General features: G+C 37.8%; 1 protein-coding gene across 2 annotated transcripts in view; it reads left to right on the plus strand.

The window, feature by feature from the left end:
* The first annotated feature begins 4,296 nt into the window (after nucleotides 1-4,296).
* Kif23 (kinesin family member 23) overlaps nucleotides 4,297-24,765 on the plus strand; it is a 28,044-nt gene continuing 7,575 nt past the window's right edge. For both annotated transcript variants that reach the window (XM_027925984.3, XM_071607336.1), the window contains exons 1-17: nucleotides 4,297-4,423; nucleotides 7,070-7,139; nucleotides 8,463-8,591; nucleotides 13,613-13,718; nucleotides 13,938-14,074; nucleotides 14,291-14,400; nucleotides 15,148-15,318; nucleotides 17,595-17,707; nucleotides 17,847-17,968; nucleotides 19,380-19,482; nucleotides 20,317-20,396; nucleotides 20,484-20,603; nucleotides 20,822-20,948; nucleotides 21,373-21,531; nucleotides 23,001-23,158; nucleotides 24,133-24,306; nucleotides 24,519-24,698. In XM_027925984.3, the coding sequence (XP_027781785.2) occupies nucleotides 4,413-4,423; nucleotides 7,070-7,139; nucleotides 8,463-8,591; nucleotides 13,613-13,718; nucleotides 13,938-14,074; nucleotides 14,291-14,400; nucleotides 15,148-15,318; nucleotides 17,595-17,707; nucleotides 17,847-17,968; nucleotides 19,380-19,482; nucleotides 20,317-20,396; nucleotides 20,484-20,603; nucleotides 20,822-20,948; nucleotides 21,373-21,531; nucleotides 23,001-23,158; nucleotides 24,133-24,306; nucleotides 24,519-24,698 (2,070 nt within the window). In that variant the 5' untranslated portion in view covers nucleotides 4,297-4,412. The remainder of the gene's footprint in view (nucleotides 4,424-7,069; nucleotides 7,140-8,462; nucleotides 8,592-13,612; nucleotides 13,719-13,937; nucleotides 14,075-14,290; nucleotides 14,401-15,147; nucleotides 15,319-17,594; nucleotides 17,708-17,846; nucleotides 17,969-19,379; nucleotides 19,483-20,316; nucleotides 20,397-20,483; nucleotides 20,604-20,821; nucleotides 20,949-21,372; nucleotides 21,532-23,000; nucleotides 23,159-24,132; nucleotides 24,307-24,518; nucleotides 24,699-24,765) is intronic.

Here is a 24,765-nt window from a genome sequence, read left to right on the forward strand (position 1 = left end):
TGAGAAACCCAAACCCATTAGTTGCAAATATATTATTTCCTTGATCCTAGAATGTACTGAATGTTGTTTCAGAATTACTAACCATGTCTATGCCAGAATGCTAGTTCCCTTGGAACTAGCATTCTGGTGAGGCAGTCAGATAAATGGTTAAATTCTGTAAAGAGAATTAGCCTGAGTTGAGGGGACTGGAATAGCAGCTACTTGGGAGGCTGTGGCAGGAGGATTGCAAGTTCAAGGCCAGTCTCAGCAACTTAGAACTTGTCTCTTTAAAAGAGGTCTCAAAATAAAAAAGGTCTCAAAATTTAAAAGGGGCGGGGAATGTAGCTCAATGTTACAACACCTCTGGGTTCAATCCCCATCTTACTACAAAAACCAAAAAAAAAGGAAATAAGCCTGGAGCGGTGGCAGGTGAATTGGATGGCCACTTTGATAAATTGATATCTGAGGAGAGCTCCAGGGGTAGAAGGAGCCAGGCTGGTTAGTGTGGTAGTGGGGGCCTCTTCAAGCAGAAACAGCAGTTAAGTAACAAGGCCCGGAGGCCAACAGGTGATTTTCTTACTGGAAGGATAGAAATTGGGCCAGTTGTTTCTGAAATGTTTAACTCCGGAAGACATTTGGATGACCTGAGTCTTGAAGAATTCTGAAATTTCTCTGAATTTTCTTCCTGAGAGGTTGCCGAAGGGGCTTCCTATGGCTCTTTGTACTGTATGGAATGCTTCAACTCAGTAATAAATGTATCTAGGGCAAGACAATTGTCACTTCTGTTGTCTTCATGTCAAGCAACTGGTTTCTACTACTGGCTCAACTTTTGCTTTCTGTAGAACATAAAAGAAACTCAAAGATCATTCAGTTCAGCCTGTCTAAAATTTTCTGTGTTGTAAAATGCATAGCAAGGCCTGAACATACTGACACATAATATCCAAGGAAGGGTTCCTGGAGTTTGGAATGTTTCAGTAAAAGCACCAGGTGATTTTTAAGATAAGGCAGTTAAGAAGCACTGATATAGCCACTCTTCCTCCAACACACATAATTTCAGACTTAGAAAAGTGTTGCAAGATAACAGAAGATTTTCCAGAGGTCTCTTCCACTTTTTGATATTGTTAATTCAACAGTTGAGAAACCCAAACCCATTAGTTGCAATATATTATTTCCTCGATCCTAGAATGTACTGAATGTTGTTTCAGAATTACTAACCCATGTCTATGCCCTAAGAAGCCTAATAATTAAAATTCAATATATATTTCAAATTCCTTTTGTCTTGAGCCTGAGGGCATATAGTCTAAATAGTCTAAATTATTTGGGGGTAGTTATTTCCCCTTTTCTGTGTATATGATTAATTTGAAATATGGTTCAGAACATTTGTTTATTTTTGTTTGAATTTTACATTCCCTCCCAACCTAATGATTTTATTAAGTGGTTACTTTTGAGTATGTAAACCATAAACATCTAATCACTGGTTGTGCAGATGGCTTAGGGAGAAAAATTCCATAGCCTGGAACAGGAGACAATGTTTCCAAGGCTGTTGGGCAAACAAAGCACAAGTTTGTTGAATGTGTCCCAGTCCCCAGGACAGTGCTGTCTCCATTTTACCAGTTTCCCTCAAACACTCTCTGCTCCAGCAATTTCTCCTCATTGGTGTTTATTAGGTTCTATTTGCTTATCCCACCTTTGGATTAATATAGGTTTCATTCTAGGATCAAGATGGTGTCAGCTCTTTTTCAGTGATTTGTCTAAGACCCTTCAACAAGTTTGGCAGTTTTTTATATAGTTAAACTTATCACAAGCCCCACAATCTTACTCAAAAGAAATAAAATCATGTCTACATAATACCTTTATATAGGTAATTATATATTGGTTTCATTCATAATGATAAAAAATGTGGAACAATCTGAATGCACATCAACTAGTGAGCGGATGAATTGTCAAATCATTCCTACAATGGAATACTACTCAAAACAAAAAGGGGAATAAATTACTGAGACATGCAACACAGGAATGAATCTCAAAAACCTTATGCTGAGTGAAAGAAGAGACACTTTGGAAAAAACAAACTATAGTGAAGGGAATCAATAAAGCAGTTGCCAAGATCTGGGAGTAAGAGAAGATTACAAAGGAGCAGTGCAAGTGAATTTTTTGGTGGGATAGAAATATACAATTGAAGACAGGGGCAGTGGTGCATGCCTGTAATCCCCAGCAGCTGGGGAGGCTAAGACAGGAGAACTGCAAGTGCAAAACCAGCCTCAGCAAAAGCAAGGCACTAAACAACTCAGTGAGAACTCTGTCTCTAAATAAAAATACAAAATAGGGCTGGGGATGTGGCTCAGTGGTCGAGTGCCCCTGAGTTCAATCCCACCCCCCAAAAAGAAAGAAATATACAATTGATTGTGGTGGTATATGGTTATAGGATGGTATATATTTGTCAAATACATAGAACAATACAACTAAAAGGGGTGAATTTTACTTTAAAAAGAAGCCTCCCAATTCTTCTACTTCCACTCTTGTGCCCTCATCCCTGGTCTAGATCTCTAATTTGAGAGTGAAATGCAAATCTTTTGCTGGCTCTGGGGAGCCTTTGGCCATTTTGGAATATAGAAATGATATAATGAATTGGTATTTTAAAGAAAATTAATAAACCAAGAGCTTTAATAAGGATAGGAGCTAGGGAGGGAGACCTGTCTGGAAGAAAAGCCCTGGAGGTGGTAAAATGTGACTGTGTCCTCCACTGGAATGTTCTATGAAATTCATCCCTTCAAAACCTGAGTGCAGTACCTACCACTGCTAGGCACTAGGCATACAATGATGCCATCTAGTGAGGTTGTGGGGGTACTTTTGGTAGAAGTCAGAATAAAATTAGGATGTGAACTGCGGAAACAACAGGTGCAGTGAGTAGGGTAGTTGGAAGATCTACAGGAAACTGCTGAAGATGTGGTGTTGTCAGAGGAAAGGAGGGAGGAGAGTGACAGCAGAGAGAATGGAGTGTGAGGACACTGCAGTTCCACGTGGCTGGAGGATACATGGGGTAGGGATGAGTGATGTTCCTGGAAAGGAGGAGCCTCAGGGCCCCTGAGGGTCTGGGGCAATGGGGAATCACTGTGGATGTTACGCAGGGGAACAACATGATCACATCTGCAATTTACAGAGGTGAGTGGGATGAAATGGAAACTGATTTGGAAGATGGCAACAGCAAGGCCTAGTAGGGACCAGTCTCCTAACATCATTCAGCAATTCTGTGTCTAGGAATTTATTGTACGTATTTACTTGTATTGTATAAAAGGATGTGTTTCCAAGTTATTCTCTGAAGCTATGTTTGTAATAGCAAATATTGGAACCAGCCTAATGTCCAATAATATAAGCCAAGGATATTAAATCATGACTGTACTTACCAGTGCTGGTTCTGTAGGAATCTGAGAAGGGGCTAGAATTCCTAAGAGCACAGATGTAGATGGATGTTTGATAGTCATCAGCTTAGGGGTAAAGGTTGAAGTGAGATAGAATCAGTCATGTTAAGACAAGAGTAAGTTCTGGTGGTTGCTCCTCAAGGGCCAAATTTTATTCAGTTTTGTATGCCCAGAATCAAGCACAAATCAACTATTTGATAACCTGGGCCTGGGGATGTGGTTCAGTGGTGGAGTGCTTGCATGAAGCCCTGGGTTCCATCCCTAGCACCACAAAACAAAACAAACACAAAAACATTTGATTCTGGGCTGGCTCTGCCTAGTTCACTGAAGGGCACATTCCTCAGTCCACCACCCCAACTTCCAACTTGTTCCTGCTCTGGACTTGGGTGGGCATTCTAAAAAGGGAAAGAAAGCGGGGTTAAAAGGAATTTGATAAACTGATTTATATATAGGAAAGGGCTGGAGGAACCAGGGAGGGAAACCTAGGAAAGGTGGCTAAGAGAAAAGCCAAGACAATGTACTGGCATGGAAGCCTGAGAGACAGCCCGAGTCTTCGAGCAGGGCACAGTCCAATAACAGAATACTCCTGGATCGGGACGACAGTGCTTCCACAGAGCTTCTTGTGATGTCCGAAAGGAAACCTCAGTTTTCTCATAGGAAAACGGAAGGGCTTGGGTTTCAGGACTCACATCTCCTTCCAGCTCGACCACTCACACCCGGCTAGCCCTTTCCGCGTCGTCGTCTAGGAGACGAGCATCACTTCCGGCAGAACTTTCACTTCCTGTGAGGCTCCGCCCCTTTCTCGTGAGCGGGCGCTGATTGGTCCGTTTGAAATGCGCCGGGCGGGAGCTCACCTGGGCTTGCAGCGGCGCCGCCGGGCTTTCCAGAGCGCAGCGCCTGAGAGGTGCAGTACAGCTCCCCGCGGCGTGGCCCTGCGCCCTACAGTCTTCGTCCCCCTGTCAGATAGAGCCTGGTGTCCCGCGCACGCGTTTGGGCAGCACGAAACCTGCTGCCATGAAGCCAGCGTGAGTACGGGACCCGAGAGAGCTCTCGGCGGAGGGGGCCTCGGCCGCGGGGTGGGGACTCCCTTGGCTTCTTTCCTGCATCCAGCCCGGCGTCCTGCCACGGCCTCTACGAGGGAGTCTCCGCGTTGGGCCGCTCTGGCGGGCCCGGGCTCTGAGACCCGACTTCCGTCGGCACCCGGTGTCCACCTCCACCCCTGGCAACCCGCTGCTGGGGAAGGTGGGCCCGAAGTTTGGGATTTCTGTCGTCACCCTGTCTCCTGCTGACAGGGTTGTCATCCTCTGGGCCCCGGCACCGTCCCCCCCGCCATCCCTTCTTAGGGTTCCCTTCTTCCTCCCTGGCTATCCCCGCTCCCACAGTACACTTTGTGGAGTTAGTGCTGTCTGGGGTCGTCGAGCGTGTGCAGCGGAGTGTGGTGTGCTAGCGCTTGTGGGTCAGGTGGTTTCAGTCCCCGGACTGCTCTGGTATCCTTGAGCATTGCTTGCTTTCCTTAGCCCTGTGAGGTGGCCCTAAGGTCAAGCCCTTCACCTCTCACAGAACAGTTACTTCTCCTTATCTTTGTCCGCAGGCAACCCCGCCCCCATCCACAAACGCCCACGCCCACATTCCTTACAAGTCCGTGACCTATTTTAAGCTTAGCATCATTCCTGGTTAAGGAAGTACTTTTTGTAAAGAAGAGCGCTGACTTTTCAAGCGCTTACCATTTCGCTAGTTGTTTGCAAAAGGCAGCTTGTTTTAAAAAGAAGCCTAAGTCAAAATCTTTTTTTTTTTAATTTATATATGACAGCAGATTGCATTACAATTCTTAATACACATATAGAGCAGGATTTTTCATATCTCTGTTTGTGTACACAGTATATTCACACCAATTTGTGTCTTCATACCTGTACTTTGGATAATAATGATTATCACATTCCACCATCATTAATAACCCCAGGTCCCCTCCCCTCCAACCCCTCTGCCCTATCTAGAGTTCCTCTATTACTCCCATGCTCCTGCTCTCTATTCCACTATGAGTCAGCCTCCTTATTCCAAAGAAAACATTTGACATTTGTTTTTTTGGGATCCGCTAACTTAGCATTATCTTCTCTAACTTCGTCCATTTACCTGCAGCCATGATTTTATTCTCTTTTATTGCTGAGTAATATTCCATTATGTATATATGCCACATTTTTTTTTTTTATCCATTCATCTACTGAAGGGCATCCAGGTTGGTTCCACAGTTTAGCTATTGAGATTTGTGCTGCTATAAACATTGATGTGTCCCTGTAGTATGCTGTTTTTAAGTCCTTTGGGTATAGACCAAGGAGAGGGATAGCTGGGTCAAATGGTGGTTCCATTCCCAATTTTCTAAGAAATCTCCATACTGCTTTCCATATTGGCTGCACCAATTTGCAGTCCCACCAGCAATGTATGAGTGTACCTTTTCCCCCACATCCTCGCCAAAACTTATTGTTTTTGTCTTCATAATAGCTGCCATTCTGACTGGAGTAGACAAAATCTTAGAGTGGTTTTGATTTGCATTTCTGTAATTGCTAGTGATGATGAACATTTTTTTATGATTTGTTGACTGATTGTACATCATCTTCTGAGAAGTGTCTTTTCAGGTCCTTGGCCCATTTATTGATTGGGTTATTTATTTTTTTGTGCTTAGCTTTTTGAGTTCTTTATATACCCTAGTGATTAGTGCTCTATCTGATGTGTGAGGGGTAAAGATTTGCTCCCAAGATGTAGGCTCTCTATTCACCTCACAGATTGTTTCTTTTGCTGAGAAGAAATTTTTTAGTTTGAGTCCATCCATTTATTGATTCTTGATTTTAACCAAGTCAAAATCTTTATATTAAAAAAAAGACATATTAGTACATAAACCTGACACAGTATTATGCATTTAGAACTCTAATGTGTTTCTTTTTCATCTGAGAATGTTTTGAGAAAAATATTTACTAGTGTACAGTCAAGGCCAATATTTCACTGTTAAACATTTTTCTAGTCTCTAGATAAACGTGAAGGTAAAAATGTGATACAATAGGGAAATAAATCACATTATCTTTTTCTATTGAGAAAGACATTGAGAGCAAAACATTGTCAGTTTGGGACCACATTTTGTTTTCAGATTAAGGATAATAATTTTTAGCATTTTGTTCCTTGAAAGCAGTATTGATAAAAATATTGATGAAAGAATGGATTTTTATGCCTGTATTTTTATTATTTATCAACTTGTTTTAGTAGATTGTCAATCTGCCTTGATAATGACTGTTGACACTGTGTGTTTGTGCACACATATAAATATCCTTAAAGATAAATGTGGTCGGTAATTTGTAGATGTTTCAAATTTGTAGTGCCTTTGTAAAATTGTTGGTCAAGAAAATCTACAAGTTATTTAAAATATAGAATGAAAAATAGGTACATTTAGTACCAAAAACGTGTTCTGAACCAAATTTTAATTGCTTTTAGGTTATGTATGCTACAAATACTCTTCTACTAGAGCAATTTATGATGATTATTAATGTTATTTGGGTTGTAGTATTTTGGCACTGTAAGGAATAAATAAGCTGAAGGAAGTTTGTCTCTGTATGAATTATATGTGAAGTTTTTGTTTGTTTATTATTTTTTTATGTTGAACCGAAATGTTTTTTATTTATGACCAGGAGAGCTAAAACACCTAGGAAACCTCTGGTGAAAAAAGGATCCCAAACAAACTTTAAAGACCCAGTTGGGGTAAGGTCTTTCTGTAGATTTGTTTGTGTATTCTTTCTTCAGTTCTTTTCTGTCTTATATATATGTTTGGAAAACAAGCAAGAAGAGATATGGCAGTGAAGTCAAAGAACAGATAGTCTTTAGCATGCTACTTTCTGCTCAGAAACATATCCTCCCCACCTGCCTGCAGTAATTGATGCCACACTTTCCAAGGAGAGCCCCAGATTCCAAGTTTCATAAAGACTTTCGTAAAAAATAGCTTAATGCCTCCTCATAATTGCAAATACTTCACTAATTTCAGGTTTAGGAACTTGCTTTTAAAATGCAACAGCAAATAAAAGAGGGTTGGTTTGCTCTGAGGCATTTTAAAATCCCCCCTCCCTGCCACTGGAGTGGGTCTCTAGGTCTGAGCCGAAGGCACCAGGTGCTTTACACACAGATTTTCTTCAAATACCTTCTCTCCCTCCCCACCCTGCTCCTTTTTTCTTTTTTTTAACTGTTTGTTAAGTGTTAGATTAATTTGGCAGAGTTTTAATTGACACCCTATTCTGAAGAATTCTAACAGCTTTTACTTGTCTACTTGCCATTTAGTTATTTGTTGTTGTTTGTGATACCAGGGAATTAAGCTAAGGTTTCAAGCTTGCTGGGCAAGTGCTAGCATGCACTTCAGTAGCATGTTCCCCTGAGCTACATTCCTAGTTTGCTTTTTTTTTGTAAGAATCTCACTAAATTGTCTAGCCTGTTCTTGAATTTAAATCCTTCTTTCCTCAATCTCTCAATTAGCTATGATTACAGGTGTCCACCACTGCTCCTGTGAGAGACATTTTTATATTATTAGTAGTTTAGCTTTATCATTTGTACATGATATAATGGTGAAGAGAAGCTGCATATTTAGTATTTTTGTTATCGAAGTTTATTTACTTGGTACTGAAGATTGAACTCAGAGGCACACTCAACCACTGAGCCTCATCCCCAGCCCCACACTTTTTTTTTTTTTTTTGAGACAGGGTCTTGCTAAGTTGCTTAGGGCCTCAGTAAGTTGCTGAGGCTGCCTTTTTTCTTTTTTATTTTTTTGCCTCAGCCTCCTGAGCCACCGGAATTACAGGCATGCACCGCTGCACCAAGCTCCAAGTTTATTTTGATTTCATGTGTATCTTAAATCTTTTCTCATATTTATTATATATGTTTGCATTTGATAAATTTTGGCTTGATTTTGCTTTTCGTGGCTCTTAAATTTATATAGATCTCTTAAATTGAGAGACCAAATGTTGATGAATGAATGTATGGGAAGCTTAAATGGAAAAAAAGTAAAACTTCTTTTAAGTGCTTTCTTTCTTTTTGCAGGTATACTGTAGGGTGCGCCCACTGAGCTTTCCTGATCAAGAGTGCTGCATAGAAGTGATCAACAATACAACTGTGCAGCTTCACACTCCTGAGGGTTACAGACTTACCAGAAATGGAGACTATAAGGAGGTGAAAGAACCAAATTGTTTTTACTTGAAATGTTATTTCCTGAATGACTTTTCCATTTTAAAATTTAATGAAGTTCGTATGTGATCCCACTTTTTGTGGTGTTTTTTTTTTTTTTTTTTTTTTTTTTTTGTGTGTGTGTGTGTGTGTGCGTGCGTGCGTGCTGGGGATGAAACCTAGGGTCTCATGCATGCTAGGCAAGCACTCTACTACTGAACTACACTCCCAATTCCCTACAGTATTTTTGATTTCTAGAAAGTATAGACACAGTTTTGGTATGCTGAAGTTAGAGGATTACTTTCAGAGGATTTGTTATACTAGATATATTGGGGTAGTTTAATGTGGAATGATTATTAGGCAGTTTTACATATACTATTTCATGGGTAGAGATTAAAGTAATGTTTAATAATTAGCATTGTGTATTTGTATCAATCTCTTATGCAGTATTTTTATATTTAGTAAAATATTGAGTAAACTCAAAAATATTGAACTAGTTCAGTTTCACAAATGTTGCATTAAGCTAGTGGCTTGAGGGTAGAAGGAGATTTTTAAAAAATGGGTTGTTAAGGCAATCCTTGCTTTTTTGGACTTTACAGCTTAATTAGGACAAGTGGTAGACAAGTAACCCTCATATGGCAAGGTAGCAAGGCCAGCTGAGCTAAAGCTGGGGGCATGGGAGTTCAGCAGGAGGAGGCTTAAACCAGATGGTCTCCTATTTTCTATCAGCTATACATTTTTTTGTGTATGTATGCATATTGCTGCAGTGACATTGCTCTTTAGATGACTACACATGACCTCTTTGCTATTAAAATTGATGCTCACCTCTTTGTCCTCCCTCATTTCAGTCTCTCAGTGATACCCTTCTCCAATTCTCCTTGTGCACTTGACCACCCTTTTTGGCTTCTCCTCCTTTTCCTACTCTAAATTCTGAATTGGGCTATGTCCAGGGCTGTATTTTACATATAAGTTCCCCATGACTTTAAATGTTGATTTTATGGTAAGAGCTCTGGAATTTTTATCTTTAGCCTAAAGCTTTCTCTAGCTCTAAACTTGGGCATTCATCCACTTACTTTCTGTCTCTGCTGGATGTCATTTAAGCATCTTAAGTTTTTACCTGTCTAAAGGGCACTCTTGATTCACCTCAGTCACTTTCTCTTATTCTCTCAAGTGATGACACCATCATTGTCTAGTTACTAAGGCCAGAAACCTGCAGCCTACTTTACATTGGCTCTTCTCATATTAAGGTCATTAGTAGATCCTATCAGTTCTACTCCAAAGTATATCTTGAAACTGCCATATCTGTCTCTATTTCTACTACCTTATTCTCAGCCTGGTTATTAATTGTTAATACCATTGTTTCCCAAATTGTAGTAAAGGAGTAGTGATTTTTTTTTCTACTTTTGATACACAGCAGTGGATGCTTTAGTGCCAGATAGAACTAACCATGTGAGTGAGATGACAGAGAACTTCTCTATGGTTATTCAGTGAAATTAGCCCATTGAACACAGGCAGCTATATGGCTGAAAAGTTTCTAATGTTTAAGTAGACTGGTGACAGAAAGTTCTTAGGCAGGCACTGGTTTGTTTGCTGACCATGCTTTGAGTAGCATCTATAAGTCTGCTGAAGCCTAACTGGACTCTCTGATTCTGTTCGAATTCTTCTTTAATCCATTTCCATAGAGCAGTCAGAATTATCTTTTAAGGCATAAATGAAATCTTATAATTCCCTTATTCATAACTTTCAAGGAATATAGTCTTTAAATGGACAAAATCCTGCTTAGTTTGCCTTCTCTTTGTCTCTCCACCCTCATCTTTTAGTATTAATCTAATCTTTTTAGTTTCTTGGATAAACTAGAATCTGCCTGATATAGAAATACAGAAAAGTTCTTGTTCTTATCGTGGACCTCTTTGCCTTGGATCTCAGCATGGACGACTCCTCATCCTAGGTTTCAGCTTAAATATCATCTCCTTTGTGTGTTCATACTGTCCCTTCAGAAATAGCACTTACCACATCTGCTTATTTAGTCATGTGTTGTTTAAAAATGAGGATACATTCTGAGAAATGCATTATTAGGCTACTTCATTGTTATGTGAACATCATAGAGTGTACTTACACAAATCTAGCTGGGATAGCCTACTAAATATTCCTAGGCTGCCTGGTGCAGCCTGTTGCTCTTGGGTTACAAACCTGTACAGCCTGTTTCTGTACTGAATGCTGTAGGCAATTGTAACAATGGTCAGTATTTGTGTATCTACACAGATCTGAACAGGTTTATTTACACTGGCATCATCACAGACCATGTGAATAATGCACTGCACTTCATTATATCTCACTGGGCAACAGGAATTTTTCAGCTCCATTCTAATCTTAGAGGGACACTGTCTTAACTGACCTGCCATTGAGATATTATTATGAAGTGTACAACTGTACTTTTTCATTGTCTCTTTCTTCTACTATATCATGTAAACATCAGGGGGTGTGCATTTTATGTGTCCTGTCTGTCAGACATTCAATAAATTTGGATTAAGCATGAATGAATGATCTGGGAAGGCTTTTGGAACAGTAGGTCTTTGAGGATGTAATAGAGTTGAACACTGGCTTTCTGTATTTCAAGAAAGTATAAATAAAGATTTCAAATATGTATAAAAAAAGTGTGGTGAGGATTAAAAATTGTTACTGCCTCATGACAGATGGCAGCATTTTGTAATTAAAAGAGCATTGTGGGGCTGGGGTTGCGGCTCAGTGGTAGAGTTCTTGCCTGGCACATGTGAGGCACTGGGTTTGATCCTCACAACCACATATAAATAAATTAAGGTCTATCAACAACTTAAAAAAATTATTATTATTTTTTTAAAGCATTATAGTGGAAATGGGTTTGTCTCCAGTGGTCTAGGGGCTTGTGCATGTTCCTTCTTTGGGCCTCAGTTTGCTTTACTTTGAAGGGAGGGTATTGTTCCTGAGAATTGGAAGACATCTATCTGACCCCCCCCAGCACTGTCCTGTGTGTATCCTTCCCATTCCAAGATTTGTTGTTCTTTTTGTGAATAGAATGAAAATTTCCCCAAGAGTTAGCCTAGCTAAGTTAGGTGTGTGGTCTTTGACAAGTTACTTGATCTGATTTTTCATTTATAAGATTTAGCAGTTGGCCCTGGATCTGTGGTCCTATATCAATGAATTTAACTAGCCATGGATTGAAAATGTTTAGGAAAATAAAATACATCTCTATTGAAATGGGCAGACTTTCTTTCTTGTCATCCGTCCTTAATCAATATAGTGTCACTCTTGACATAGCATTATCATAGTATTATGTATTACCATAACCCAGAGATGAGCTAAAGTGTATGGGAGGATGTGTGTTTGTTTTATGCAACTGCTATGCCATTTTATATAAATGGACCTCAGAGTTTGGTATCTGGGGGGTCTGGAACCAGTCTTCCACTGATATTGAGGGATGGCTATACCTACATCTGAGGTTTAAGAACCAAATGATTTACTACTTTAACTGTGCCTGGAATGTCATCAGTGCCTGGTATTTTCAGTTACTATTATTGTTCTTATATATTTGAATAGTAATTTGTCCACGTTTCCTTTTGGCGAACAAAACTTCTAATTTAAAAAGTGCAAAGGCGGGGCTGCGGTTGTGGCTCAGTGGTAGAGTGCTTGCTTAGCACGTGTGAGGCCCAGGGATCGATCCTCAGCACCATTTAGAAGGTATTGTGTCCAGCTACAACTAAAAAATAAGTATTTTAAAAAATAAAAAGTGCAAAGGAGCATAATATTGATAACTAAGCAGGTTGAATTTAAGGTCAAAACTGTAAAACAGGGAAAGACATTTGGCAAAGTCTGTAATCCATAATAAGTTCTAGTGAATATTCACCAACTACTAAGTTATTTACAGCAAATAAATAGCTTTCTGAAATTCATGAAGGAAAAATTATAATAAATTCAGGAAACCTGCAAGAGCAATTATGATGTCTTTTAAAACTTATTTTGCATAAGAACTCAGAGGTGAGATTATATTTATAGTTTTATTTCTGGTTTTAAAATGCTGTATGTAAAAAAACAATTGGTATTCATTTCCCTAAGGACATCTTTATAAAGAAAAAATGGGAAAAATGACTTGAAGATTTTCACACATCAATGACTATGAATCATGACAACACCTTTTGTTCTTCTTTGTCACTTAATTAAAACAAAGTAGGTCTTAGACTATGAAACATTGGTGGACTTAAGACTTTTCTGCATTCTCTTCAGTAGTTGGGGCTGAAAATATTTGCTAGTTTTTTTTCTAAATTGTAGTTACTAACCCATAGAAATTGTACAGATAATAGGTTTCGCTGTGACGTTCCTGTACATGCTATGTTGTGCTTTGATAATATCTGCCCTCCCTCTATCTTCTTTCCTCCAGTTCCCTTTCTGTATCCTTATAGTCTCTCTGCTACTGTCAGGTCATGTTTTGTTTGTTTGTTTCCATATATGAGAGAAAACATGTGTTGCTTGCTTTTGTGAATCTGACTTACTTTACTTAACATGATTTCTTCTAGTTCCATTCATTTTCTTACATATGATGCAATTTCATTCTTTAGGGCTGAATACTCCACTGTCTATATATACCATGTTTCTTTATCCATTCTTCTGTCTACAAACTCAGTATAATTCGTTGTAATCCCTTTTGTCAGTTCTTGTTCTCATTGCCTGTGCTTTTGGAGTTCTATACCAATTGGTAATTGCTGTAATTTAAGCATGTACTGACTTTTTAGTGGGTTACTAAGAGTTCCAAGTTTAGGGGCTGGGGATATAGTTCAGTTGGTAGAGTGCTTGCCTCACATGCACAAGGCTCTGGGTTCAATCCCCAGCACCACACACACAAAAAAAAGTCCCAAGTTTAAAGGCCATTCATATTTCTTTCTTTGTGTGCCTACAACTGAAATATTCATAAAGAAACATTGTAAGTATAAATAGGTATTTCTAGCCTAGATGTAGGGATTCCATTTAAGTACATTTTATTTGTTCTGTCTCCACAGACTCAGTATTCATTTAAGCAAGTATTTGGTACTCACACAACCCAAAAGGAGCTTTTCGATGTTGTGGCTAATCCCTTAGTAGATGACCTCATTCATGGCAAAAATGGTATGTTTCTTGGAGTTAAGTTAGATTTTCCTCTCTCTCCTGATAAAGCTTTTGATATTTATATATTTGTTTTATGCTTTGCATTAAACTCAGATTTAATTTGTTAGAGTGATAGTGGACCTGTTTTTCTTGAGCTGGTTAATTTTAGTGTCTTTAATATAAAATGTTACAAGTGGAGAACTTCAAGATATAACTCATTGTGACTTTACTGTACTCTAGGTCTTCTTTTTACATACGGTGTGACAGGGAGTGGAAAAACTCACACAATGACTGGTTCTACAGGGGAAGGAGGGCTCCTTCCTCGGTGTTTGGACATGATCTTCAATAGTATAGGGTCGTTTCAAGCTAAACGATATGTAAGTATGATTCTTTTGTGTTGTAAGTATTTCACTGCAGACTCAAGACTAAGACACCTAAGGACATAATAGTATTAAGGAAAAAAACAAAGTGTTGGAGCCATTTTTAAACCTTAAATATGTTTAAATATTAAATACTTCTTATTTCTTAAATGTGTTTCTTACTATTTAAGTCAAATTCTAAAAAACATGGTCTAATTTTCACCCTTACTTCAGGTTTTTAAATCTAATGATAGAAATAGTATGGATATACAGTGTGAGGTTGATGCCTTATTAGAACGTCAGAAAAGAGAAGCCATGCCCAATCCAAAGACCCCCTCTAGCAAGTAAGTAATTATATTTGTATGTAGCACTGGCCCAGTGGACACAGGGTTCTTTCCTGTGGTTTCTGCAGGCCTGGGGAATGGTGAACATGTAGATAAGTTGGTCTGACAGTTGACCTTTTTTCGGTGGTGGGGCCATTACTGGGGTTTGAACCTAGGATCCTCTATCAGTGAGCTCCACCCCCAACCCTTTTTATTTTCTATTTTGAAACAGTCTTGCTAAGGTGTCCAGATTGGCCTTGAATTTGTAGTCCTTGCCTCCTGATACACTGGGTTTGCTGGCATGTGGCAGTGTGCCTGGCCTGACAGTTGACCTCTGTGAGGTCAAAATTAAGAAGTGTTCTTAAGTTAGATTTGTGTTTTAAGAATAACATGAGAGTCACTGTTTTGAAATGTGCCTCTCTGGAGAGGGTTAAAGCTTATGGATAATCTGGGAGGATACAGGGGTAGTGTTTTTGGCAGTCTTTGAGTATGAATAAAATTGCTTTGTGCATATCTGCTTTGATGACAAATCATTTGTGTTCTTTTTTTTAGATGTTGATGGGCCTTTATTTTATTCATTTATTTATATGCGGTGCTGAGACTCAAATCCAGTGCCTCATATATGCTAGACAAGTGCTCTGCCACTGAGCCACAACCCCAGCCCCTGTATTAAATCTTTTAGTTTCCCCTTGGGATTGTTTACTTTTGATAATTACACTGGATAAAATCACTCTTTTTGGTTTTTTTGTTTTGTTTTTTATATTTTAGGCGACAAATAGATCCAGAGTTTGCAGATATGATAAACGTCCAAGAGTTCTGCAAAGCAGGAGAAGTTGATGAAGATAGCGTCTATGGTGTATTTGTCTCCTATATTGAAATATATAATAATTACATATATGATCTGTTGGAAGAGGTACCATTTGATCCTATCAAACCCAAGTAAGTAGTAAAAAGAGCCCCCTGTTTTAGCTATTAACCTTGGGGAAGTGACTGTACCCCAAAGAGCTTTTGATTCTTCAGCTATTAATGAGGATATTTGCACTTATTTTCAGGATGAAGTGAAATAACTTATTTATTAAGTAGTTAGTATTCAATGAGTGTTTTTATCATTAACTAAATAGTAGTGGGTTAAGGCATCAGGAGAGTGTGTCCTGAACATTCATTGAGAAAGTATTCCTGTTGGTGCGCTCTGGGGCTAGCCTCTTCAGACATCTCTTGTGTTCTCTACATGTTCTCTACAGATCGGATCCTGGAGCTGTTGTCTGCACAAGTAGTTCTCAGACCATCCTTCATTAATATGAAGTGACGTTGCATTGTATTGCTGCCAGTCAAAAGGCTACACCTTAGATTTCCTTGGGTCTTGCCTTCTGGCATCACAAGTTTGCATTTGTGCCGGGGTTGACTAAGGAATCTGTGTCTAATATCAGTGTATTGTTCCTGAATTGATGGTTTTGTTCTTGAGCTAAAGGTTGATCTTCAAAGCTGTATTCATTAGGGCCTTCCAGGACATAAATAATATGAAGGCCTGTATTTTACACATAATTTTCATATGTCTAATGGAACATTGGAGAAATAGCTGGATTTAGAAAACTATTAGACTGAGCACAGGTGTCATTATATCCATTTATATGAAAGTGTATAAACTCTGTTGAAGGGGGTATACTTGATGAAAATATTTCTGTGGTTCTTCCTGAACCATATTTTGATGGAGGAGCCTCATTCTGAATCTTTGAGTTTCACAAGGATTGTAAAAACAATTACAAAGTTGCTAAGCAAACTGAATATCACAGTGTTAATTCTGTAAGTTTTCTGTGAAGGAAGACTGCCCAGTTTTCTTTTGCTCTACTTTTCCCTTCCTCAGTTGAGAATTATACAAAAGGATTGATTTCTGGAGTCACCTGTCTTTATGTTCCCTTGAAATGTTGGTATTAAAAAATACTTGGGTTTGGTTAGAGAGAGAAAAATGAAAGGGTAAAGACCTTACAGGACAATTGCTTTTTATATCTAATAACTTTTCCGTTTTGTTAGTTACTTCCTCATTTGCTTCAAACTATGAGTTGTCTTGACTCTGGTTTTGAGTGTGCCTATTTTCCCGAGTTTCTGTCATGTCTTTCATTGCCTCCGATAACTTTCATATATGGGCATGTGCCAAGTTTTTATTGGTCTGTTTTAATTGAGATTGCTTTTAAATGATTTTATCTTGTGCTATGTACCTTGTTGCCTTCCTTGTACCTCCTTGAATGAACTTATAAAGGTGCTTAATTGGCACTAAATTCTGATATGTTATTGTGGCGTTAGGACTGCTTTTTTTTGAGCCCTTCACTTTTAGTGGTCTTTAATGCAAAGAAAAAAATATAAAATTATAAGTGGAGGGTTTTAAATATATGACTCTTGTGACTGTCATGTAGTCTGGACTGACCATGTTGCTGAGAGGTGGCTGCAGTAGAAACAGTAACTTCTTACTCCTTTGCTAGGTGGAACACTTGCAGCACACCCATGAGGAACACAGAATTTATGTATGTGATGGGATTGGCTCTTTTCTTAAGGAGAAGGGTATAGTTATATTAGTGGTTGGCATCTGTAGCATGTTTGCATGTAGGTTGCTTTTCATTGGCTCTGGGCTGACTGCTACCTCAAGCCGTCCTTGCTTCTAGAAAAGTCTGCTACTGACTATCAGTGATGTTAGCTGTTATGTCTCTACTCTTACCATTCACAAGACTGCATCTAAATGGTACTCTTACTCAGCCCTCATACCATACAGACTAAAACTTGACAAGCCACTTTGAAAAAATTGTCATTCCTGATATATACCGAACTCTTTATGAATTTGTTTTCTGCTGTTGCTGCAAAGGTCAATTCTATCTGCTGATCTTTTTAGATTAGGAAAATACTAAATTGTGATGCTTAACCTATGCATGTGATATTGCTTTAATACTACTATGGTTTTTTAATTGTTGGTTTAAGTGTTGTTTCATGTGCTTTGTTAGGGTAAACTAGAACAAAGCTTTTAAAACAAAATTGGTTCCTATTTGGTTATGTAACTAATCTTGACTGTATATCTTTGTAATTTATTTGCATTAATTATTTGTCTGGGGTCTTAAGTAGGCTTATCTCATTAAAAATGTGTGTTGTATCTTGGCATTTTAGTTCTGGTCTTAAGTGAATACCTTAGATTCTCATAATTTAGGAAGCTAACCTTTTTTTCTTTGCCATAGACTTCCACAATCTAAAATGCTTCGAGAAGATAAGAACCATAACATGTATGTTGCAGGATGTACAGAAGTAGAAGTGAAATCTACTGAGGAGGCCTTTGAAGTTTTCTGGAGAGGTTAGAGTTAGAAAAATATAAAATGATGGATTAGCTCTAAGAATGATTACTATAATTTGACCAAGTCTTTTTTATTAGAAAGCATGTATAATGAAATGTTTGAATTCTAGTATAATCAATGATTTCTCTGCCATCATAGGTCAGAAAAAGAGACGTATTGCTAATACCCATCTAAATCGGGAATCCAGCCGTTCCCACAGTGTGTTCAACATTAAATTAGTTCAGGCTCCCTTGGATGCAGATGGAGACAATGTCTTACAGGTAAAGTTATAATGTCAAGAGTTTGTCTTGTACTAACTCAGTCCTTAGTTTTTTGGAATTACAATTAAATTAGGGAGGTATAATTGCAATGAACGTTGCTCCAAAATTAATATATAGGTAGCTAACGATATCAAAAATGTTGTTGTTTGTTTTTTCCTATTAGTATAGTTTTGGGAAACTGCCTGTTGAACCTGAAATTTTGCTGTGGAAGGGGTTTACAAATCTTAAAATATATATTTTAAAATAAGAAGAGAGCACCATTGATTGTTTTATCTCTGATTTTACTTTGTATGCGTAAATTCAGTTAATGGTTTTTAAATGTCAGCAGTTCACTTTTTAGGGCAGGCACACTTCAATAGGTGGCCAGGATTCTGAATTGCTCACCTCTTGGTAGATAGGCCACCAGTTGATCTCTAGACCTGTGGTGCTGTCAGACTTATGTTGGTTCTAAACATTGTTTGAGCCCTAGTGCACATAATTTAATAACTTAAAGCTATTAAAATGTAATCATATTCAGACTCTAATTTTGAAGGTTTGTGGATGGCAGCAGAAGGTGCTGCTGAGGAGCACCAGGATTTGAATTCTAAGTTTTATTTATTTGCTATCTCTGACCTATCATAGAAGTTACTCATAGGGTTGTGAGACTTAAGGGAGGTAATGATGTAAAGGTCTCAGTCCAGTGTTTGGCTTATGGTCACCACTTTATAAATGCCAGCTAGAAATTGGTTATAAATAAACCGTTTGTGTATACTTGATTTCCTTTGAATTATTATTATTTTTTGGTATAAGGAATTTAAATTCTAATATCATAATATCAATTAGGTACCTCTTGACTTTAATTCTTTCATTTCTTTTTATAAAAATTATTTAGAGTACTGTGAAATTATTAGATTATTAAATACTTGGTACTACTTTTTTTGGTTTTTTTCCCCTTTTGATGGTGGTGCTGGGAATGGAACTCAGTGCCTCATACATGTTAGGCAAGCATTCTATCATTGAGCTACATCCCCAGCCCTCGGTTATTAAAACCTGACTATAGAAAATTTTAAGATAGTTCTGCTCTAGACTAAAATTTTAAGATAGTTCAGCAGGTATTTATTGAGTTCCTCCTGAGAGCTCAGCATTGTACAGGGTACTGGAGACAAAGTGGTAAAAAAGGCAGAGAATCCCTGTTCTTTGCAAGCTTATGGCTTGATGCACAAGGAAGAACAGACAACATTAAGATCACTTAATGTCATGAATATATTCATATTTAGTAACTTTCTAAAACACATATCTTCTGTCCCTCCTGTGCATTTTGTATTATACAAATATTCATTAAGACATAATAACTTGTTGGCTTGATTCTATTTAAAGAATTATAAACCAGTTTTAACTTATTTTAGGTCATTGACTTTGTGATCTCTTTCAGGAAAAGGAACAAATCATTATAAGCCAGTTGTCCTTGGTAGATCTTGCTGGAAGTGAAAGAACTAACCGAACTAAAGCAGAAGGGAACAGGTTGCGTGAAGCTGGTAAGTAAAAACATAGTACTTATGTATTGCTACAGCTTTTGAAAATTTGCAATGTCAGCTTATTATTTGTTTAGGAGTGAATGATTCAAGCATGATTATCTTTAGTTTAGAGAATATAGATTGATACTAAACCAGTATAACTAAAGAAATAGCATTGACCATTAAACTGAGCCTCTAAATTAATCTAAATCATCTGTCTGATGAAAACATGATTGAATTAGGTGACCTTAATCAGGGTTCCAAAATGTACACATTCTGATGCACTTTGAGGGAAGATCTGCATTTTTGGAGGCTTAATCAAGCCTTTGGGCTGTCTTGACTGATCCAATTAAGATTGGTCATAAAGTCTGCTGCTTAAGAAATCCTTGTAGAGATGTAGAAGGGACAGAGTTAGCTCCTAAGACACTAGCCTGACTGTAAGAAACATGCTCTCTGGGTACAGGAAGGGTCAGACCCTGGGATGGAGCAAGTTGAGGCCTGAAATGGTCATGCTTTGGAGAAAATATTTTAATATGAGTTTTGCAATGTCTGCATCTGACATGCTCTTTCACAGGATTTGGAAGAAACTATGGGCATAAAGTGTAATGTTATATTTGCTGGAAATTCTTTTAATAGAATCCCTGAAGTTCCCCTTTTTAACCTATGTAGAAATAGTACTACTGAAAGACAGCCTGAGCCATGATGGGCAGCTCTTTAGATGAAGCCATGAAAATTTGCAATTTCCATCTAATAGTTACGTGAAGTTGAGATTATATAGGCAAACAGAACATACTTTAGCTACTATATTGTGTGTCCTCCCCATCCCAATATCTTCTGTGTTTATTTTTCTATCAGGTAACATTAATCAGTCACTAATGACACTAAGAACATGTATGGAAGTTCTGAGAGAGAACCAAATGTATGGAACTAACAAGGTGAGCAGCAGCCTTTATTTGTTACTTGTATAGATTTATTTGTGTGGGATTTTTGTCTTATGAATTTACATTTGCATGTATTTATAGATGGTTCCATATCGAGATTCAAAGTTAACCCATCTGTTCAAGAACTATTTTGACGGGGAAGGAAAAGTACGAATGATTGTGTGTGTGAATCCAAAGGCGGAAGACTATGAAGAAAGCTTGGTAATTTTAACTTATTTATCATATAAAGTCAAATTTCCCTAGGAAAAGCAGTTATTTGGATGTGAAGAATGAGATTTTGAACATTTTATAAATTAATACAGAAACAATGGGTACAGAAGTTTACTAATAACCAACCTATTATTGCTTCATTTAGTCATTTATGAAGAATGACTTGGATATGCTTATTTTTCACAAACTCCATTTGTTTTATATTTTAGCAAGTCATGAGATTTGCAGAAGTGACCCAAGAAGTTGAAGTAGCTAGACCTGTAGACAAGGTGATATGTGGTTTAACCCCTGGGAGACGATATAGAAACCAGGCTCGAGGAGGCCCAGTTGGAGATGGTATGATTTGGTACATTTACCCAATGATCTGTTCTAATTTTAAAAAAATCTATTTCACATAAGAAAACTTTTTATATCCCTTCTTCTCAAGAACCAAATGCAAAAAACTTTGAACCAAAATATAAATGATATTTCTTTTGTTGCATTCTCTCTCATTTTTAAGAAAGTAAGATGAGGCTGGGGTACCTGTAGCTCAGTGGTAGACTGCCTCACACCTGCCTCGCATGTGTGAGGTAATGGGTTCGAGCCTCAGCGCCACATAAAAATAAATAAACAAAGATATTGTGTCCGTACAATTAAAAAAATATATGACAACTCAAGAAATTCCGTGGTTAATTGTTCTGGGGCTCTAGTCATAGTATTAAACTCGCTTAATATCTTTTTCTATTGTGTAACTTTTAAATTTTTTTGTAATTCAATACAGAACCATTGGTTGCTGAAGTGGTTTTACAGAGTTTCCCACCTTTGCCGTCATGTGAAATTTTGGATATCAATGATGAGCAGACCCTTCCAAGGCTGATAGAAGCCTTGGAGAAGCGGCATCACCTGCGACAAATGATGATTGATGAGTTTAACAAGCAATGTAAGGGCAGATCTGTGTGCAGTCATTTTAACTTCAGAAATTGAAAGAGTTTGTAATGGGCCTAAGTTTTGTAGAAGAATGCAATTGTTAAAAATTTTTTTAATTTTTAAAATTTGATATATATGATAACAGAATGTATTACAATTCATATTACACATATAGAGCACAATTTTTCATATGACACTAAGAACATGTATGATTGTACACATAGTAGAGTCAAAACCTTCATGTCTTCTTACATGTACTTAGGGTAATGATGACCATTGCATTCCACCGTCTTTCCTACCTCTATACCCCTCCCTTCCCTTTTCCCCTTGGCCCTATCTGGAGTTCATTTACCGCCGCGCCTGGGCCACGCCCCGGCCACGCCCCCCCCAATATTATGGGTCAGCATCCTTAAATCAGATAAATCATTTGGCATTTGGTTTTTTGGGACTGGCTAATTTCACTTAACATTATATTCTCCAGCTTCATCTATTTACCTGCAAATACCATGATTTTATTCTCTTTTAATGCTGAGTAATATTCCATTGCATTATACACCATATTTTCTTTATCCATTCATCTACTGAAGGGCATCTAGGTTGTTTCCACAGTTTAGCTATTGTGAATTGTGCTGCTATAAACATTGATGTGGCTGTGTCCCTGTAATATGCTGTTTTTAAGTCCTTTGGGTATAGACGGAGGAGAGGGATTGCTGGGTCAAATGGTGGTTCCATTCCCAGTTTTCCAAGGATCCTCCATACTGCTTTCCATGTTGGCTACACCAATTTGCAATCCCAACAGCAATGTATGAATGTGCCTTTTTCCCCTCAAGTAGGATGCATTTTTAAGGAAGAATTTATCTCTATATTTTGTAGTACTCAAGTCATTGTATAATTAGAGTGACAGGAATTTTTTCCAAACCAAAGAAAAAGTTGGTCTGCCCCCTCCTTTTACTGTCAGTGATGGCCAGAAAGGAATATTTCTTAATTTCTCTGCCTACAAAATGGGGATTGTAGTTGTTTCTACCTCAGGAAGTTGTGAGGTAAAAGAGATAATGTGTGAAAGTCTTGAAGAACAGTGAATTGCCTTGCACACAGTAAATGAATGTATCTGAGTAACCAGCCCGGGTCCTAACTGGCAAGTGGTGTACCACGGATTTCAGTTCAAGTCCAGCTCTCTCAAATCTGGTATTATTTCCATCTTTGCCTACAAAGGCAAATACATATGTATTTACCTGGAAGTGTTAAGAGGGGGATACTACAGTGCAAAATGAAAGACTTTTTTCTGTATTAAACAGTTCTATGAACATCTCTTACAGATTTGAGTAACAGGCTCCTTATTTCTTTCCAAACTTGTTTTCTCCTTGTAGATGATTCTCACAGATTTGCTGAATAGCTCTGTTTTATCTAGTATCTGCTAAGAGAAGTAGATTTCCTTGGTTATTTTGCAATTGGAGTAAAACAGCCTGCATGCTTTTGTTTCAGCTAATACTTTTAAAACTTTGTTACAAGAATTTGACAATGCTGTTTTAAATAAAGAAAATTACGCTCAAGGAAAACTAAATGAAAAAGAAAAGGTGATCTCAGGACAGAAATTGGAAATAGAACGACTGGAAAAGAAAAATAAAACTTTGGAATATAAGGTTTGTGTTATTATAATGTTATAAGTGTTGGTCATTCAGCTCTGGTCTGATTGACTGTTTCTGCTCCATGTACCTGTCGTTGCTTATTAAGTTATCATTTGATTATTTGCTATTATTCATCTATCATTTGGTTATTACTATCTTTATCCCACCCCAAAGAGGAGGAAATGTGAATGAAAAGCATAGAAAGGAGAAAAGAAATAGTGTACTCTTATGTTAGAGGTAGCCATTGAAGAGAATGTTCTGTGACCCAAACAAGTATAAGTGAACTTACAGAGTTCAGCTATGGGATAGAGCTTTTCAATTTATTATAAATATTTCCTCCATATGCTTTAAAAAAAAAGTTGAAATAAATGATTAAATGAGATAATATAAAGGTGCCAGAATGGTGCCTTGGATATAATGCATACTCAGTGAATGTTTTTTGTTTTTTTTTTTTTTTTGGTTGTTCAAAACATTACAAAGCTCTTGACATATCATATTTTATACATTTGATTCAAGTGGGTTATGAACTCCCCTCAGTGAATGTTAATTGGATCTGAATTTGGTTTACAAGTCATATTGTAAAAAAGAGTACAAACTTCCTGTGGGGTAGAAGGAAAAACAGTCCTATTGGGGTGCATTGCCATGCTGTGTAATGTTTAGTTCACTCATTTACAGAGATTACTTAAAGGTTTGGGGGAGTTTACGTGCATACTAGAGATAAATGAGTCTTAACCAATAGTGTTCACTACACAACAGTTTTCTCTGAAAACAGCCTAAGAAATTAGAGTTTTAGGCCTTAGTTTTAGAGGAAAAGAATTTTCACCTGAAGTTAGCTATAGTTTTGTCTTTTGGTAAGGAATTTGTATAATAAGTTCTTACTTCCAGAAATGGAGCTGGGAATTCAGATGTACTTTCTTGAGAAAGATTATTTTATGGCTACATAAAATGTCTGTATACCAAATATAAAATGTGTTGGTCTACCTTCCCAGATTGAGATTTTAGAGAAAACAACTACTATCTATGAAGAAGATAAACGCAATCTACAACAGGAACTTGAAGCCCAGAATCAGAAACTTCAAAGACAGTTTTCTGACAAACGCAGATTAGAAGCCAGGTTGCAAGGCATGGTGACAGAAACAACAATGAAGTGGCAGAAAGAATGTGTGAGTGTCATTCTTATAGTGTTTATCTTAGAATTGGATGATTTTTTTCAAATTGTAGTTAGCCAAGTAAATTACTGCACTTATGGTGGACTTGGTGGTATTTGCTCATCTTGGAAGTATTGAAGAACTGTCATGTTTTAGGAAATTAAGTAATTTGGTGCATTTTCTGGTGTGACTGAACTAGAATATAAATCGCCATTGGTAATCTGTAGGAACGTCGAGTGGCGGCCACCCAGCTGGAGATGCAGAATAAACTCTGGGTTAAAGATGAAAAACTGAAACAGCTGAAGGCTATTGTTACTGAACCCAAAACTGAAAAACCTGAGAGACCCTCTCGGGAGCGGGATCGAGAGAAAGTTACTCAAAGATCTGTTTCTCCATCATCAGTGCCTGTAAGTTTCCTATAGTGGTATCGTAGCTTAGTGCTAGAAAAATTCTATGAGAATTTACTTTTTTGTT

Source organism: Marmota flaviventris, chromosome 2, assembly GCF_047511675.1.
Source record: "Marmota flaviventris isolate mMarFla1 chromosome 2, mMarFla1.hap1, whole genome shotgun sequence".
Classification (NCBI taxonomy): domain Eukaryota; kingdom Metazoa; phylum Chordata; class Mammalia; order Rodentia; family Sciuridae; genus Marmota; species Marmota flaviventris.